This window comes from Malus sylvestris, chromosome 13 (genome assembly GCF_916048215.2).
Source record: "Malus sylvestris chromosome 13, drMalSylv7.2, whole genome shotgun sequence".
NCBI classification, from domain to species: Eukaryota; Viridiplantae; Streptophyta; class Magnoliopsida; order Rosales; family Rosaceae; genus Malus; species Malus sylvestris.
This window is the reverse complement of record NC_062272.1, coordinates 29,408,534-29,426,717: the sequence shown is the minus strand read 5'-3', so window position 1 is coordinate 29,426,717 and position 18,184 is coordinate 29,408,534. Positions and strand designations below refer to the sequence as shown.

The 18,184-nt window shown below is 36.3% G+C and overlaps 1 protein-coding gene and 1 long non-coding RNA gene across 5 annotated transcripts; both read right to left on the bottom strand.

Annotated features, from left to right (window-relative positions):
- Positions 1 to 323: 323 nt before the first annotated feature.
- LOC126597065 (BAG-associated GRAM protein 1) lies at positions 324 to 14,273 on the bottom strand. 4 transcript variants are annotated; one of them, XM_050263828.1, is made up of 18 exons: positions 13,867 to 14,273; positions 12,502 to 12,549; positions 12,278 to 12,375; positions 12,058 to 12,133; positions 11,495 to 11,623; positions 11,340 to 11,386; positions 10,786 to 10,915; positions 10,541 to 10,657; positions 5,339 to 5,368; positions 5,132 to 5,231; positions 2,975 to 3,081; positions 2,459 to 2,596; positions 2,272 to 2,376; positions 1,684 to 1,830; positions 1,383 to 1,436; positions 1,037 to 1,100; positions 768 to 829; positions 324 to 680 (listed from the first exon to the last, which is right to left on the bottom strand). In XM_050263828.1, exons 1-18 carry the CDS (start codon positions 14,056 to 14,058, stop codon positions 558 to 560), a joined length of 1,767 nt encoding a protein of 588 aa, XP_050119785.1. In that variant the 5' UTR covers positions 14,059 to 14,273; the 3' UTR covers positions 324 to 557. The 4 variants fall into 4 exon arrangements, with proteins under 4 accessions (XP_050119785.1, XP_050119786.1, XP_050119787.1 ...); XM_050263829.1 differs by having other exon boundaries at positions 10,786 to 10,909; XM_050263830.1 differs by having other exon boundaries at positions 12,502 to 12,543.
- Positions 5,984 to 10,533, bottom strand: LOC126597073 (uncharacterized). Its single transcript, XR_007614127.1, has 2 exons — positions 6,681 to 10,533; positions 5,984 to 6,328 (listed from the first exon to the last, which is right to left on the bottom strand). It is a non-coding gene; the product is annotated as an uncharacterized LOC126597073 (long non-coding RNA).
- Positions 14,274 to 18,184: the final 3,911 nt, after the last annotated feature.

Genomic DNA, 18,184 nt, shown 5'->3' with positions numbered 1-18,184 from the left:
CGTGGGTTGTGCATGAGAGCAAAAATGTAAATGCATTTAGGCGCATAAATGTGAAGGGAAGAGGATCCTCGCCAAATCCATTTTGTGGGGATTCTAGGAATCTCCACATCCTAACCGTTCATTGTTCATCATGAGGCAATTTTTCGTCAGATACAATTTGTGTTTAATTTTAAATAAAAAAAATTAAATAATTTCTGATCGCCTAATACACGATAAATAGCTAAGATGTGGAAATCTTAAAGTGGATCCGAATGGGATCCAATTCTAATGTAAAGGCCCACAAATTGTCGATTAATCCAAAGGTAATGGGATGTGGTTGGTAATTTTCTGAAAAGTTGGTACTTTAATTGTGATATAAAATGTCAAAATTATAAAAATGAACAAAACAAAAGGAAGCACATTGCAGTAGCTACACTGGAACTCTGGAACATACAAGACAAACCTATTTATTTGTGTATAACAAGATGTAACTAACGCTCTCATTCGACTCGACTCAACATACACATTTTTGTCTCTCTTTTGGGGTAAAATACATACAGACATACATTACATATAAATTAACTACTATCTCGAGTTACCGAGGGTGAAGACGTGGCTTTGTCAGTCTCACCATTTGAACTACTCGACCTGATGATATATGAACGGGCAATATCCAACATCAGATCAATCTCTCTCTTGTACTGCAATGAACGACTACAATTATTACTGACCATTCAATTCTTGAGGCAATGTGCGCAACTAAAACGACAAGAAAACATGGTACAAACCTCGTTAATCGCCCCTGCCCTTATTTTGGATTGCATCACACACCATTTCTTGAAATGTACACCTGTAACAAGTTGCAAAACCCATAACCACTTTCTTCAAAACATTCCAAGATAAAACAACACGTATCAGCCTAGCGTTCGTGTGTTTCATGCGCCAGCTCCACTACGTCAGGAGCAACAACATAACTATCTCACTATACAAGTAATTAGCAATAACGCATATTAACACTGCTGTCTAATGGGAGCAAAGAGGATTTTTAAAACCTTACCTACTTTTATGTCTATATTACATGAGTTCTCATCTATAGTGTCCAAGCTCCACCTAACATGGACCTGATACAGTGATTCAACGTTGACAAACATTTAGATAAAGATAACAACAAAAAAAATTGCTAATCAGTATCAAGTCTCATGTTAATAATGCAATAAGCTGACTTTAATTCAATGACAGGAATAACGATCTGAGTCTTCCAAAAATATTACACATGCACCATATCAGCCCAGAAAAAATAAAAGATACTGAACCTCAAAATGAGTATTACACATGCACCATATCATCCCAGAAAAAATAAAAGATACTGAACCTCAAAATAAAATCATCAAGGTATTGGATACCTCAAAATAAGACCCAAATGGAACATCATGAGCCTGTTGCACCGTCTCAAACACCTTAAACAAGGAACAAACTCCAAAAAATTAAGAAATGAAAATATTTAAACTGAGAGCAAACAGCTTCAGAACAACAAAAGGAAATTTGAAAGAAACCAGAATGAAAAAGCTGAAAGCATGAGAAAGGCCTGATGATACTGCAATAATGTTACTATATAAATACGAAGAATGTTACTATATTTATATTATGAATATGGAACACTGGAAACAACATAATCGAAGCAGAGGAAGAAAGAATTTGTCGCACCAGTGTTATCTTGTCCGGTGATAGAACAGCATGCTGCCATTCTGTCATGGCTGTATCTGGAGGGCACATAGGACTGTTACAAATGCACCTAAATGTTATTTCTCTGACTTGACCATCATACTCCTCTGCAGGATGCCACTGTCCAATCTGCAAATGTCAAAACAAACGAAATTTCAGACTTTTGCTTTCTTTCAATAGGAAACCCTTCATTAAGAGAAAAATAAAAGTACAAAGAACGATGAGTAATATGTGCATCTTAGGAAATAAAAATACATCAATATTTTATCATGATGTTCATTAAACAAATGAGACTTGAAATTCGTACGTCAGAAGCCACTAGTCTCGTCGATTGAAAAAGACTACACTACCACCAAATATCCCGCATTAACAATCAACAAAAGATGTAGATAGATAGCAACCCTCCTTGAACAACATTTTGCCACCCACAAACCCAATCATAATCCCAGGCCGAGCAAACCATCAGAATCAATATTGGGATTGGTAAAGATTGTAACCAAGGCCCAACAAATACATGCATGAAATTCTGAATTACTAAGCTTGCACTGTTTAAAATTAGAAGGCACTTACAACAAGATTAGTGTCTTTTCGTGCTGAACGATACTCACGCAAATAATTTGAATCATCACTCAACAATAAATTGAAGAACTTTTCAGCTGTGCACGGGAAAACATCCTGGAAGAAGCAATGCTTATTAATAAATAATAACTGATTAAAATAACTAATCTCTTGGCAGACGAAAGAGAATGATGCATACAGTGTATATGCTGGTTACAGCTTCCTCCTTGATAAAAGCTTGAAGCTTTCCAGTTTTGGGGATGATATTTTCAGGAATCTTAGCCTGACTTCCTTTTACAGAACTGCTATGCGCACGCAGTGCTGACTCTGCCTTTTCCTATACAACAGAAAAAACAAATTTCTTCATCCAACCATTCAAGCAAAACAGATAGAAATTCACATTTACCACAAAAATAACATATGAAAATATAAGAGCTGTATTACTGCTAAAAATCGTCCAGATATATGTTGAAAGAATGCATGTGTAAACATGGTCTTATAAATGCTAAAGCCACTGAAATTGATCTTGTTAACAACTTAACACTAAAGCCACATAACTCCAGTCGCCCCATCAATGGTGCTTCTATTGCACCATATAAAAAGAGCATGATTAAATATCCACATCCAACTTATGCAACACTAACATAATCATCATTATAAATTATAATCATCGCTAATATAAAATATCATAACTTATGAAATACATGCTATCAACCTTCTTCTCAGCTTCGAGCATTGTATGGTAATTCTTTTCTACACGCAATAGACCTCTAAACACGTGGTTCCTGTTCCAAAATGATGCAAATTTATATCTGACTCTGCCTGAAAATGGCACATTAACAGATAAATTCATCATAATGGTGCTTCTCAACAGTATAAATACTCATATAGCAAAACAGAATAGAAAGAATAAAGAACATAAAGACCATAATCCATATGAAATAACACGTCAACAAAATACTAGTGTGCAAGACTTTAACCAACAAAAGAATGTCCACTAGTTAAAACAGATGGTATTTACCAACTGTCATGTCATTGAGTAAAAGTTAAATTATTCATTTGGCCCCTGATACTAGTCAATTTGCCCCCTCAAACTGATATACCGTTGTTCAACCCCCTAAAACTCACAGTTTGTCCCACTTTGCCCTATAAAAAGCTAAACGAAGTCAGATTGAAAAGAAAAAAACTGATTGACCAAAAAAGCAAAAAACTGAAGAAAAAAAAAAAGGTTCCTAAAGACTATAACCCCAACCACCCACTCCACCTTCTGGCCGCAACTTCTCTCTTTTTCTTCACCCTTCTCCCCCACTCGATGTCAAATGCAATCACGCAAGCTACCCCAAACCCCCAATCCCTCTCCTTGACATCCACCACCACCACCTGTCCAATCCCACCTGCCGACCATTGGAACTGCAATCAATTCAAATCTTACCCGCCCACGCACCAACTCTCCAACCTGACCCAAAACCCCACCCACCCCGCACCCCCCAAACAATCAATCCCAAATCTGATCTGCCCACCCACAAATTCTGCAACCTGCAAGCCCAGCCCTAAGCACCCAACTCCTTCGGTTTTCCACTCAGAGGCCAGACCCCCATGGTTGTCAAAATTACCCAGAGAATGAGGAAGGTAAGGTAAACAAAAAGAAATGGGGAGATGTGGGCGCACCATGCCATGTGGCAGCTACCAATTAGCAACATCAACAACAGCGTCAAATGACCAAAATACTCGGCCAAAGCTGTCTCATACGCCAACTTAACAGAGATTGAATGGAATAGACTGAAAGAGGGCATAGTGTGACAAAAATGTAGCAGAGGATAAGTTAAAATAAAATATGTATCTGACATTTAGTACTTCCAGAGTTAGGCCCAAGCTGCCTCATACGCCAACTTAACAGAGATTGAATGGAATAGACCGAAAGAGGGCATAGTGTGACCAAAATGTAGCAGAGGATAAGTTAAAATAAAACAAGTATCCAACATTTCGTACTTCCAGATTTAGTACAGGAGATTGATGATTATAATGTAGCCTGTACACTTGGCCTCTGTTTGATGGGAAAGTTCAAACACTTGACACAGAAGGGGTGTTTTCTTTCATTTCAAGTTCTAATCATAAAGTTCAAGCAATTTTGTTAACAGAGAGTAAAAATTCATTGTTTGCCCGGACCAAGGGAGAGTTACATTTAATCTAACAAAGAAAACAAAGGCAAAGCAATATTAAAAGGATAAAAAATGATTGAAAGAGTAAATTATAAATTCCACTAACTATCAATAGTAACAAAAGGGAACATACTTTTTGATAAATTCCAAATGCTTGTGAATCAATCTGATCATACATGCAAGTACAAACAAAAATATATCCAGGACAAACACCAAAGGGAGAAAATAGGGGAAAAAAGAAGACCAAAAATAAAAGACACTGCAAAGCTTACACGCAATCAAGAAACTGGAAGAGGCACTTTTACAGAAGCTTCATGCAACTCAGGTCAAATGATTACATCATATGCATATGATTCAATATTTATGGAAAGCTGAAATGAGAAATATTAAAGATTAGGAAAAAAATTCACAATTTAGCGATGACCTATAAATCAAAGCACTGTCCTCACATCTGCATTCTGAACAAGTACATTTCCAAAGCTCTAAGCCCAACTTAATAGGACCAATTCAACTCTACTTAGTGGGAAACAAGAAAAAAAGAGAGAAAGGAAATGAAATGCAAAACTGAAGCTCCTCACACTGTTTTTTTGCGAAGAACTCCATATTTTATTTTGGTAAAAACAATGCACCACTCAGTCTATCGAATGATAGAAACAAAGAAAAAAAAAGTTCTGTCTAAAGTAAAAACAGAGCATTTAGAACCGATCACTGACCATCAGGACTCCCCAAAGGAGGTACACCATGCCCACCAGCACCCATGCGCAGTATAATTGTTATAGCAGGATTAATGAATGCATGCTGACTCCTCCGAATCTTCATGAACCCAAAAAAATCCAGTGATTAAGCATTGAAAATATATCAACAATGGGGCCTTAGAGAGAGAGAGAGAGAGAGAGAGAGAGAGAGAGAGAGAGAGAGACCTCATCAATATCACCAAACGGTATGATGACCTGTCAAAAAGTAAATAAACACAGACGATATTAAAGAAACAATTATACTTGACATAGATGGTAACTATCAATAACATATAGAAACAAAACTAAGGGCTGGTTTGGTATTGCTCTGCTTTGAAAACAAGCTGCTGTGAGAATAAGCATCTGTGCTGTGAGAATAAGCGGCTGTGAGAATAAATCAGCAGTGTTTGGTAAACTTTTTTGTAAAAGTGCTTTTGGAAAAAAAAAAACGGTCTGATAGTGAGTCTTTTCATTAAAAGAGCATTGTAGCTTCGTGTGCTTTGAAAAAAAGCCATTTTTCCAAAGCTGCAAATAGCTGCTTCAGCTTATTCTCACAGCAGCTTCCAAAATAAGCCCTTTTTTTTAGTTTACCAAACACCTAAAACCCTCACAGCTTTTTTTCATGGGTGCTTTTTTTTTAAGCACCTCACTCCCAAACCACCCCTAACACCAACTAAACAACAAATCAATCAAATGACATGCATCTTTATCTTTTCAAGACTAAGAATCAAGAAATAAAAAAATAAAAAAAATAAAAAGTAGTCTATAATAGAAGGAATTACATAGTTATTTGGGACTTTTAGGTCATGCCCCTGAAAGATATTTTTGTGAAAAAAAAGAAAAAAGAAAAAAACAGAAAACCAACATATTGCATACTAGAGAACTATAAAAAACACAGCTATGCTACTGATTTTTTTAAACTACTCCAAAATATTAAATCACGAGTCAAGGTGGGTCAAAAGGGAGGGACGGAGAGGGAGATGGAAGTTGGGGTGTGGGGGTTGGTGGATAATCCACGTGGCATCATATCATGTGCACCAAGTGAGCACACAAACAGAACTTTTTAAGGAATTCAAACAGAAGGACAACATTAATGTGCTAAAGCACAATCTTTAACAACAGGGACCAAAATGATGAGGGATCCCAATTTTAGGGACCATTTATGATAAAAAATACCTATGCACAATCTTTGACAAGTCATTATTTACTTTACATTTTCATATTAGCAAAATGTATCTATAATAGATGTAGTGTCTGGCCAATAAAGCAATATAATTCAGTACTCCAATCAATATAATTCTTTGTATCACAAATACTTAATCTTATCTTTACTTCATCAAAAGTTTTACACTGAGCTTACATGTGCGCCAAGTGAGCACATAAACAGAACTTTTTAAGGAATTCAAACAAAAGGACAACATTAATGTGCTTTAGTGACTTCAGGGATGACATTGACCGATCTTCAACTATAGGGACCAAAATGATGAGGGATCTTAATTTCAGGGACCATTTATGATAAAAAAAATACCTATGCACAATCTTTGACAAGTCATTATTTACTTTACATTTTCATATTAGAAAAATGTATCTATAATAGATGCAGTGTCTGGCCAATACAACAACAACAAACAACAACAAAGCATTTTCCCACTAAGTGGGGTCGGGTATATGAATCCTAAAATGCCATTGCACTCGGTTCTGTGTCATGTCCTCCGTTAGATCCAAGTACTCTCAAGTCTTTTCTTAGAGTTTCTTCCAAAGTTTTCCTAGGTCTTCCTCTACCCCTTCGGCCCTGGACCTCTGTCTCGTAGTCGCATCTTCTAACCGGAGCATCAGTAGGCTTTCTTTGCACATGTCCAAACCACCGTAACCGATTTTCTCACATCTTTCCTTCAATTTCGGCCACTCCTACTTTACCTCGGATATCATCATTCCTAATCTTATCCTTTCTTGTGTGCCCACACATCCAACGAAGCATCCTCATCTCGACTACACCCATTTTATGTATGTGTTAGATGCTTCACCGCCCAACATTCCGTGCCATACAGCATCGTCGACCTTATTGCCGTCCTATAAAATTTTCCCTTAAGCTTCAGTGGCATACAGCGATCACACAATACGTCGGATGCACTCTTTCACTTCATCCATCCAACTTGTATTCTATGGTTGAGGTCTCCATCTAATTATCCGTTCTTTTGCAAGATACATCCTAAGTAGCGAAAGCGGCCGCTCTTTGGTACTTCCTGATCTCCGATCCTCAACCCTAACTCATTTTGGCCTCCATTTGCACTGAATTTGCACTCCATATATTCTATCTTTGATCGGCTTAGGCGAAGACCTTTAGATTCCAACACTTCTCTCCAAAGGTTAAGCTTCCCATTTACCCCTTCCTGAGTTTCATCTATCAACACTATATCGTCTACGAAAAGTATACACCAAGGAATATCATCTTGAATATGTCTCGTTAACTCATCCATTACCAATGCAAAAAGGTAAGGACTTAAGGATGAGCCTTGATGTAACCCAACAGTTATGGGGAAGCTTTCGGTTTGTCCTTCATGAGTTCTTACGGCAGTCTTTACTCCATCATACATATCCTTTATAGCTTGGATATATGCTACTCGTAGTCCTTTCTTCTCTAAAATCCTCCAAAGAATGTCTCTTGGGACCCTATCATACGCTTTTTTCAAATCTATAAAGACAATGTGTAAATCCTTTTTCCTATCTCTATATCTTTCCATCAATCTTTGTAAGAGATAGATTGCCTCCATGGTTGAGCGCCCCGGGCATGAATCCGAATTAGTTGTCCGAAACCCGTGTCTCTTGCCTCAATCTATGCTCAATGACTCTCTCCCAGAGCTTCATTGTATGACTCATTAGCTTAGTACCCCTTTAGTTCATGCAATTTTGTACGTCGCCCTTATTCTTGTAGATAGGCACCAAAGTGCTATTTCGCCACTCATTTGGCATCTTCTTCGTTTTCAAAATCCTATTGAAAAGGTTTGTGAGCCATGCTATACCCGTCTCTCCCAAGACTTTCCACTTCGTTTGGTATATCATCTGGGCCCACTGCTTTTCTATGCTTCATCTTTTTCAAAGCTACAACCACTTCTTCCTTCCTGATTTGGCGGTAAAAGGAGTAGTTTCTACACTCTTTTGAGTTACTCAACTCCCCCAAAGAAGTACTCCTTTCATGTCCTCCATTGAAAAAATTTGAAAATAAACTCTCCATCTGTCTTTGACCGCGTTCTCTGTAGCAAGAACTTTTCCATCCTCATCCTTGATGCACCTCTCCCTTGTCTTCTTTGCTAGTTTATAGATATCCAACTCTCCTTCTTTGGTATCTAGTCGCTTATATAGGGCTTTACAACATTCTTTCTTCGCATCCTGCTTCACTATTCTATACCTTTCACCATTTTCATCAGTCCTATCCTTGTATAGGGCTTTACAATATTCCTTCTTAGCCTTCACCTTTGTTTGTCCCTCTTCATTCCACCACCAAGATTCCTTTTGGTGTGGAGCAAAGCCCTTGGACTCTCCTAATACCTCTTTTGCTACTTTTCGGATACAACTAGCCATGGAATCCCACCTTTGGCTAGCTTCCCCATCTCTATCCCACATGCATTAGGTGATTACTTTCTTTCTGAAAATGGCTTGTTTTTCTCCTTTTAGATTCCACCATCTAGTCCTTGGGCACTTCCAGGTCTTGTTCTTTTTTCTGTCTTTTGATATGTACATCCATCACAAACAAGCGATGTTGATTAGCCAAGCTCTCTCCCGGTATAAATTTGCAATCCTTACAAGTTATACGATCCCCTTTCCTCATTAGAAGAAAATCTTTTTGTGTTTTTGCCGACCCACTTTTGTAGGTGATCACATGTTCTTCTCTCTTCTTAAAGAAGGTGTTGGCTAAAAAGAGATTATATGCCATTGCAAAATCCAAGATGGCTCCCCCATCCTCGTTTCTGTCCCCAATAAAGCAATATAATTCACTACTCCAATCAATATAATTGTTTGTATCACAAATGCTTAATCTTATCTTTACTTCATCAAAAGTTTTACACTGAGCCCTTGCAAATGCAAACCCTCTGAACCAGATGTTCTGTGTCCATAAATGTTGTATATTAGATTAGAAAAATAAAAGGTTAAAGGACCCTATATTCATCCAAGTGAAAATTAAGTTCCTAAATTATTTTTTCAGAAAATTAAGCTCTTAAACTCATAAGAATCTGCCAATATCGCCCCGACTATAGGAATCGAAGCTATTCTATCCTATTTTTTGTCAATTTAAGTCATGTGACTTGCACGTGACACACTTAAGAGGGTAATGCTGTCATTCTCTCGACCATCAGACCTTAACGTTACATATAGATTGTGAATCTAATAGCCAATTTACCCTTCAAAGTTAATTCCATACTCTAATGTTTCGGAAATATAAGTTCTTAAACTATAAATTTGTCAATCTACCCTTCAAAAGCTATCACATGCAAGTCACGTGACTTAAGTTGACGGAAAATTGAATATAATAGCTTCGAGTCTTATAGTAGGGATTAAATTGGCAGTTTTTAATGATTTTATGGACTGATTTTTTTGAAAAAAAATATATTTCAGGACTTAAGTTTCAGTTGGGTGATAATTCAGGGACTAAATCCGCAAAATACTCAACAAATTATGCATCAAATAAACATGTTTGTAAAAATGTACAAAGTGTCAAACCACCATGCAATATGTCAAACAGCCACAAACCAAACACATCATTTCATTAATGGAAAGAAACCCAACTGAAAAAACAGGTTTCAGATCTTCCAGCAAGGAATATAAAACAAAATCATCAAAATTTCTCTACACATTGACTGAGTCTGAAAGATTTTTACCCAACACACAAAAATTTTACTGAAACCATCAAAATTGTCAAAATTTGTCAGATATTTCAGGGGCAGGATGGAAAAAAAGACATCCTCTTTTCTGAACCTATCAAGGGTCGGCAGCCTGTTTTGAGCTTATCTGTGTGCCAAAAGAGGCAGTTCTGTATGACTTCATAAACATTTTTTATCGTGCTTCTTGTAACAACTTAAAATGCACCAAAGTTGACAAAATGAGAATAACTTAAAAGAGTAAGAAGAACATTATAGCTTAAAAGTTTGACCACCACGACACTGAAAAGATTAATAAGACCTTGTGAATCTAAGGATATATATATAAGATGGTTATAGAATCCAAATTAGTTTATATAGGAATATGCGCAGCCACTAACAAAAATTAAAGATTATGAGAAACAGGAGAAAACTAGAAATTAGATATACCATCAATATGTTTAAGTTAGTTTCTCCACGATATATAAAAATAATGATTTATGATAAGCTCAAAAGAAAGGAATGATAACCTAACCTTCATTTGCTTAGAAAACACATTAGAGTGGAAGCATATGTGCCATGTAGAGACATACATACGGCCATGATACAAGAATGACCTCTCAAGTGCACATGAATAACTATTCTCCACAACCTGAAACAGATACCAAAATTAATCCTTCAACTGGAACTACCCAGATAATTAAACAATCATGTACATGTATACTAATAGATATACGTTATCAAGAGTGCCACATATAAACACTAGTGCACTCAACCCACCTCATCTGGAAGTAAATTAAATATAGTTTGCAGAGGCCCTGGCTTTTGATGAACCACCGTAGGCCCTTGTCTATCTAAAGGTACCCTTCTTCGAGCATTCGCTCCAGCATAGCCATTCATTGCCCTGCCACTAATTTCATGGTTATTAGTACATCATAAAGAAATATAAATTACAGATACCAACAATAACATCAGCAATATATTTTAACTCAGGTTCTAGTCTACTGAATCAAGGCATGCATAGAAAGAAAAAAGAAAAAGAGCTGTCGTAGCATAAGAAAATTGTGGTCACATCATGTGCAGTTAAGGGAAAAGTGAAACTATGAACATGATTGAAATCCAATATGTAGTATCATCTCATAACAGAAAATCACATGAAACCCAGAGAAATATATTTATTTCCAGGCATGATATAAAAAGAAAAATTATTTGACTATAGAATCCACACAAGAATCTCTAGTGATGACTTCAACTCCTGAAGTTGCACACATAAGATAAACGGCTCTCAAGATAAACTGAAAGAAAAAGTTTGGAATATAGTCCAAAAAGACTACCTTGGAGAGTTAACAGGTAGTTTTATTGTTTTTATATGGAGACACACCTGACAAGCAAAAAAAAAGATTTTAATTTATAAGGGATAGTGAGAATACTAATAGCCATACGAAGGATAAAACTAAACCCAAAGATGATATGCAGAGAAAACAACTACCTGCCCTGATGGGCTATCCAATGTATACCATACTGCACCTGTTTGACCCTCGGTTTCAACTGGAACAGTCACAGAACCCAGAACAGTGCTTTTCCATATTATATCCCAGTCATATATTGTCACATTAATCTGCTAGGCCAGTAGGAAAATAAATTAGTTTAATATACCAATCCTACATAAAAAGATCACTACAAAATCAATATTCTCAGCTTAATCCAAACAAAAGGAAATACAGTTTCAGATGCAACGAACATAATACTGCTGTCAATACATACAAAAAAATAATAAACACTACAAAAAAATAATAAACACTATTATTTTCCACAAATCAGTGTTCATATAAGCAAGCCTGAAAATATCAATAAAGCCCTCTGAAGGACAAGAGGCATTGGTTAGCCTTTTAATTTAAATGCAGGGCACACAGAAATCGCAGCACTCTTAATATGATATATTAGAACCAGCTTTTCTGTATAGCTTATTAGAAAAACAAAGATAAGTATTTTATGTAAGGTTGAACCTACTTTAGGAATAAAAGAAGAAAAATAACAAAACATGATGCCTACCTGAACCGGAAGCTCATCAACAGAAAAATTAAACTCCTCTCCCCACATGGGATTTCTTGAACCAGGGACCATTGAACTGCATTAGCAAGAAGAGTACATAAAACATACTCATGATACATAAGATATGTATATGATTGTGTGTATGTGTGCGTGCGCGTGTCTGTTCTTAACCATCATTAAACAAAAAGTGGCACAGTACAAGACCACAAAATCAGGCAACCTGAATCGCTTTTCTGTTCCACAAGTGATCATAGCATAAGGATCCGATGTCCCATTTAAGTTTGCACCAATGAGATTCTTAGCCGCCAACAATTCCAGCTGGAAACCAGTGCACCATCTCATCATAAATAAATAATTAAATAGATATACAAATAAGGCACATGGATTTTTATATTCAAGTCTTCATCAATTGAAGTACAAACCCCAGAATCAATCATGAAATACCTTGATTAGATATGCAGAACTGTTTTGAAGATCTCCTTTCAACTGGATCTACAAAATAAGTGCAGAACTGCATGTCAAACAAGTTAAAAATTACTCAAGGAAACCGTTATCTTTGAAACTGCATGTCACAAACATAATGGATGTTCAAAAACAGTGGATAAAGACTATACAATTAAGAAAACCAAAATATCATTTTGTTCCGTCATCACATCAAGATTTACATTTATTACGCTAAAAAAACTTCTTTTGATTAATAATTAGCCCTCACATACAATACAGAATCTAAAGGTAGCTGCAACAAGTGTAGGAAGGTACATGGGGCTAACATTACTTTAGTAAGCTTCTCTTTGTTTTGTTTTTAAACAAGTAGAGCAATTATAAACAAATAGAACTTCCAATGTAGTTATACCAGAAGGGTAATACTAGATTCTTTACACATTTGTCCGCTGACACACTAACTTATTTCCTATAATCACAGTGAATTTGCATCAAGGACACTAGAAAAGAAAAATGCAAATATGATAATAGTAAAATAACAATAACAGCAAAAAAAAATTAACGGAGAGAAAAAACTGAAATTAAGTTTGTACTTGTTTGATCAAATCAAGCTCAGAATGAGTTTTCACATTCCCTAATGCACTGCATGTTTTGTAACTGAAAACTACTTCGTGTTTGACCTTTTCCATAGGTATCCAAAACCCACAAATGAAGTTTTTCATTCCCAAGGGAAGGGATTATTTCATAAACCTAAACCTTTTCCTGGTGTTAATTTTAATCCGAAAATCAAAATAATGATATGCTTCTTCTATTTGTTTTCCAAAAATAAAATTCTGCTGCAAAACAGGACTCTCTGAAAGGGGCTCGCTGCTGCAAGCTCCACTGTACCTTGACAAAGACACTTTTATACCCAGCTATTGCAAATAATGTACATAGCAAGCTAGATTCCCTTGGTTTCAGTTGACGCCATCAAAGGAGCGGTCGCTGGATTCGTAAATTTGAAGTTGGGAAACGCACAAGGATAGATTAGAAATGACTTTGAGCTGACTTTGTTCGATCACTAGAGTGTCAATAGTTACTACAAACCTCGAATTGTATGCATAAAACTGATTACAACAAAGCTAACCAAATTTCACCAGTGCTATGTCAAAAGAATTACTTGATGGAAACTCGAAATTACCCACATAAAACGTTAAAACACGAAACTAAAATCAAGACTTGCCTCAAACCCCAATTGACATAATTATAAACAACTAAGGACTAAACCAACCGGACTATCGATGAAAACCCAGAATTCCTCATAGCAGAATGAATCAAATCAAATCAAATCAATCACACGTATGAACGCTAAAAAGTAGTGAATTCGACCTTGTCTTTGTCATCTATGGCATCCCCAAACGCACCGGAATTATCGGAAAGTGGGCGATCAGCAGAGCCGCCTCCGCTGCCTCTGAATGTGAAAAACCAGTAAGCGCAGATGACGAAGACGGAGGCAGCCACAGTGACCTTGATCTCCCACAAGGACGGGACTAGGAAATCCAACGACACCGTAACCATCATGGCGTCGGAGTTTTGAATGAATCAGAAATTACAGGGTTTCGAGTAAGAGGTGATTAGGGTTTTCAGGGTTTGGGAAAACTGCCATGCGAGGCGATGACTTGAATTTGTACCAGGCGACCGGCCAGCATTTGAGACCAAAAAAAAAGACGAGAGGGAGTTTTTCCTAGAGAGAGAGGGTAGAGAGAGAAGTCAAAGTTGGACCGTTGGGTTGAATTGAATGCGTTTAATTTTATATGTCTCAATCCCTTCGATCATCGGAGTTCCCTTGACAAAATACCCTTGTGAACATGTAGTAATAACGGTGCGTTACGTCCTTCTGAGTGGTGAGATTGTAACGGTTTCTGGGGGCGCTTTGGTAAAAGACAGCTGAGGTTTGTAAATAACGCCTGCAATATGTCCCCAATTTCATGTCAAATTAAAATTTCTTCAAAGTTGTCGATATTTTCATAAAAATGTTTTAAAAGTCATAGAAGGATATGAAATGTTAGTCTAAACTTCACTTTATATTGAAGAAACTCTTAAATTTATGTCAAAAATAGATATGGTCGATATTTCTGACACATCTCTTAAACAAAGAAACTCTTATATTTCATCCAAACTAATACTTGACAATCTCAAAAATTTCATTATAAATTTCGATTATTTGATGAAAGCAACTAATATTAATATCAATATTTGATATATTCGCGAATATTTCTACAAATTTACATATCAATATTTTATCAATACCGATAATTTAAACACTGATGAAACCTATAATAAGATCTTGTTTCAATAATACAAAAATAAGTGAAGAGAAATTAACATATTTTTTATTATATAAAAAGCCATCGTAGCATCATAAACCTTCTCACCTATATAAAAAGATGGACAGGGTAATCATGTTTACAGTCAAAAATGTCATATTCTAAAACTAATGTAGAATATAAAATATAAAATTCAAATACACGACGACATTATAGACGGCTAAGAGTAATGCCTGCATTAATTAATTTAGTCTAAAAATTTGAAATGACGACTGAATTGTATTGTGTCAATTTTAGCGTCTCTCATTTTGCTGTCAATTACACGTTAAACATAACATTTCGGGTGGAATAAATGTTGGAGACGTTGTATTTGGCACTCCACCTGTATTTGACATATCGAATGGATATGTTGTAGTAGCAATTTTCATATTCCAAACACCTTCGTTTCAGCCAATTGCAGCAATATTGCTTGTTGAATTTTACGAAGCGTTGATTTTGTCGTAGAAGGAGTGCTGAGACAATTTTAATACTAAGCGTTGTTTTTGTCATAGAGTTGTTTTTGGTTTTTTGTTTTAGGCTTTCAGATTTGTGCTGGTTTGGTAAAACCAATGTTTAAAATTTATTTGACACGATTGATATTTTTATGAAAATATTAAAAAATCAGAAAAAGGTAAGGAAATGGGGTGAAGCTTAAACTTCACTTCATATCGGATAAACTCTTTAATTTAGGTTAAAATCGATATATATCGTCAATATTTCTAATACGTTTGTTAAATATCAAATAAACTCTTATATTTCATCCATACCAATGTTTGACAATTCCTAAAGTTTAATTTTAAATTTTCATCATCTTCAATCGAAGGCAATAGATATTGTTATTGATATTCGATATATCCATCGATATTTCCACAAATTTGTTCATCAATGTTTTCACCAATACCGATATTTTAAACACTGGATAAAACATAGATCCTAAATGAATAAATATAGTACCTGCTAAATCCGAATTACACACGCACACACACACACACACACACACATATATATATATGGCTTCGTTGGTATTAGCTAGCTTTCCTTGTTGCTCTTCCTTGTATTGTATGTGTTGTGTTCTCCTAAGCTTCAGGGTGCAAGTCACATCGCTCAAGAGAAAACAACTTGTTGTGCTCTCTCACACCCTAACCTAACATGCATCCATGCAACTTCTCTTTTCTAAGAGAGCACCTTGCTTACTAACACTTGTCTCCGTTCAAAAGTGGTCATCATTGACTTTGTTGACGGAAGAGTGTATGTATGTGCTCTCTTCATATATAGATTTGTGTAAGCGATTAGTCTCCATTAATTTAGTTAGGGTGTATTTGTCGCAGCGGATTATTTTGGACTAAACTAACTTCAGGAACTAAGCTAAACTAGCTTAGACTAGACTAAACTGGACTAACTTAATGAAGCGTTTGGTGCAGTGTCGGACTAAGAAGCAGGATAATGAAAATAGCATTGTCACCAGTTTGGTGTTTGATAGGACTCAGACTAAATTATTATTCTAATTTAATTTCTTTTTATTTAAAGATATTATCAAAATTAATAATATTAGATGAGAGTATGACTCAATAAAAAATACAAAAACAAAATTTCTTGCCAACGAAAGAAACATACATGATTCAAGAGTAATATTGCTCCAAATATCAACATAACAAAGGTGTTTTCCTAACAACTGACGGGGGGTATAGAATGCTTTTCTTAATTATTCACCTTTGGTTTGATTGCACAATGATGCATGAGGCGCAATGGCAAATGGATAGTCGAGCCTTGATCATTGCTACATTTGGATTCGAGCACGTAAATTGCTTCCTCCAACTATTTTGAAGAAAACCAATAACAATATGCAAAAGGAATGGATCATGAATATACCTCGAGCAAAGTACACAACGTTTGGAGCAAGCGATTGTTGCTGAGGGAATGTAAATTTAAATGTTGTGATACAGACAAGGTGTCGAAACCTTATGTGTGTCATTATACTTTTTGAGCATTGCTTCTATGGTCCGATTACAAAAGTGAGAACTAATGGTGTGTGGCAAAGGCTTTTATTAATAGGAGAAGGAAAGGCAAAAGGGACAAGGAAGGGTTATGACACAAAGTGAAAGGGAAAGAGAAAGTTATGACACAAAGGGAAAGGGAAAGGGAAATTTATGACACAAAGTGAAAGGTAAAGGGAAAGTGATGACACAAAGTGAAAGGTAAAGAGAAAGTTATGACACAAAGTGAAAGGTAAAGTTTGATGCAACAAGGGGACATGGAAGGGAACACATGGCTCCAAATTCTTCACTCCTTCATGACTTAATTCCTTCATCTTCTTAACACATTCGTAGTCTCTTTTGGTCTTCAAATTCGTCCATCCACTTTGCTCCATGCATGCGCTATCCATTCCAAGCCCAAAACTGCTCCAAAATGCCCCAAAATACACTTTCTTGCCACTTTAGCCCTTTGGACCTATAAACACACGAAAATAGCTTAAAATAATAAAATAACTAGGAACTAACAACATAAATGCCAAGAAACAAGCTAACTAAGTCACATAAATATGCTCCTATCAAATTCCCCTATACTTAGCTTTTGCTAGTCCTCGAGCAAAACAAAATATGGCGCCCATCCTTTATATCCCCTACTGGTTCTCTTACCGTTGGGGATTCGACGATGAAGAATGATATGATCGCTGCGGTGGTGGCCTGGAACCTTGTCACTCCCAAAGATAACAGACTACTTTCCAAACGGTCTAATGAGTTGGCTGTTAAGGATTCTCTGGCTCTCAGTGTGCAGTGTGCAGGTTCTATGTCTAATATGGCCCAACGTCTATTTGCTCGAACCCATCAAGTTGAATCCTTGGCCGGCTGAAGTGATGAGTCTCAAACAGGAGATTAGAGGGCTTAAGCATGAGAATAAACAGTTGCACAAGCTTACACATAACTATGCTACAAACATGAAGAGGAAGATTGACCAGATGCAGGAATCTGATGGTCAGATTTTACTTGATCATCAGAGGTTTGTGAGTTTGTTCCAACAGCATTTGCCTTCGTCTTCTGGGGCTGTACCGCGTAGTGAAGCTCCAAATGATCAACCTCCGATACCTCCTCCTTCTGTGGCTCCGCCGACTACTGAGACTTCTCCTAAGCAGCCTTTGTGAAGGCTATCTCTTGTATTTTTCTTCTCCCTGTTCATTTTCACGAATTTTAATGTAAAAGTACCTTGCATATCTGTCAATGTTTAAAAAAATAAACCCACACAAAAAACAATTAAACAAGCAACAAATAAAAATGACAATCATGGCAAAATAAAAATGCAGAAAAGGGAAGGTTTTTAGAAACGCAAAACTAATTGTGGAGCGA

What these genes read in the sequence shown, in the direction of transcription:
- LOC126597065 (XM_050263828.1), bottom strand. Translation starts at nt 14,058, where the DNA reads ATGATGGTTACGGTGTCGTTGGATTTCCTAGTCCCGTCCTTGTGGGAG. An exon ending in CCATAGATGACAAAGACAAG is followed by an intron (nt 12,550 to 13,866) that starts GTCGAATTCACT and finishes CTTATTTTGTAG; the next exon opens with ATCCAGTTGAAAGGAGATCT. An exon ending in CTGTAACCAGCATATACACT is followed by an intron (nt 2,377 to 2,458) that starts GTATGCATCATT and finishes TGCTTCTTCCAG; the next exon opens with GATGTTTTCCCGTGCACAGC.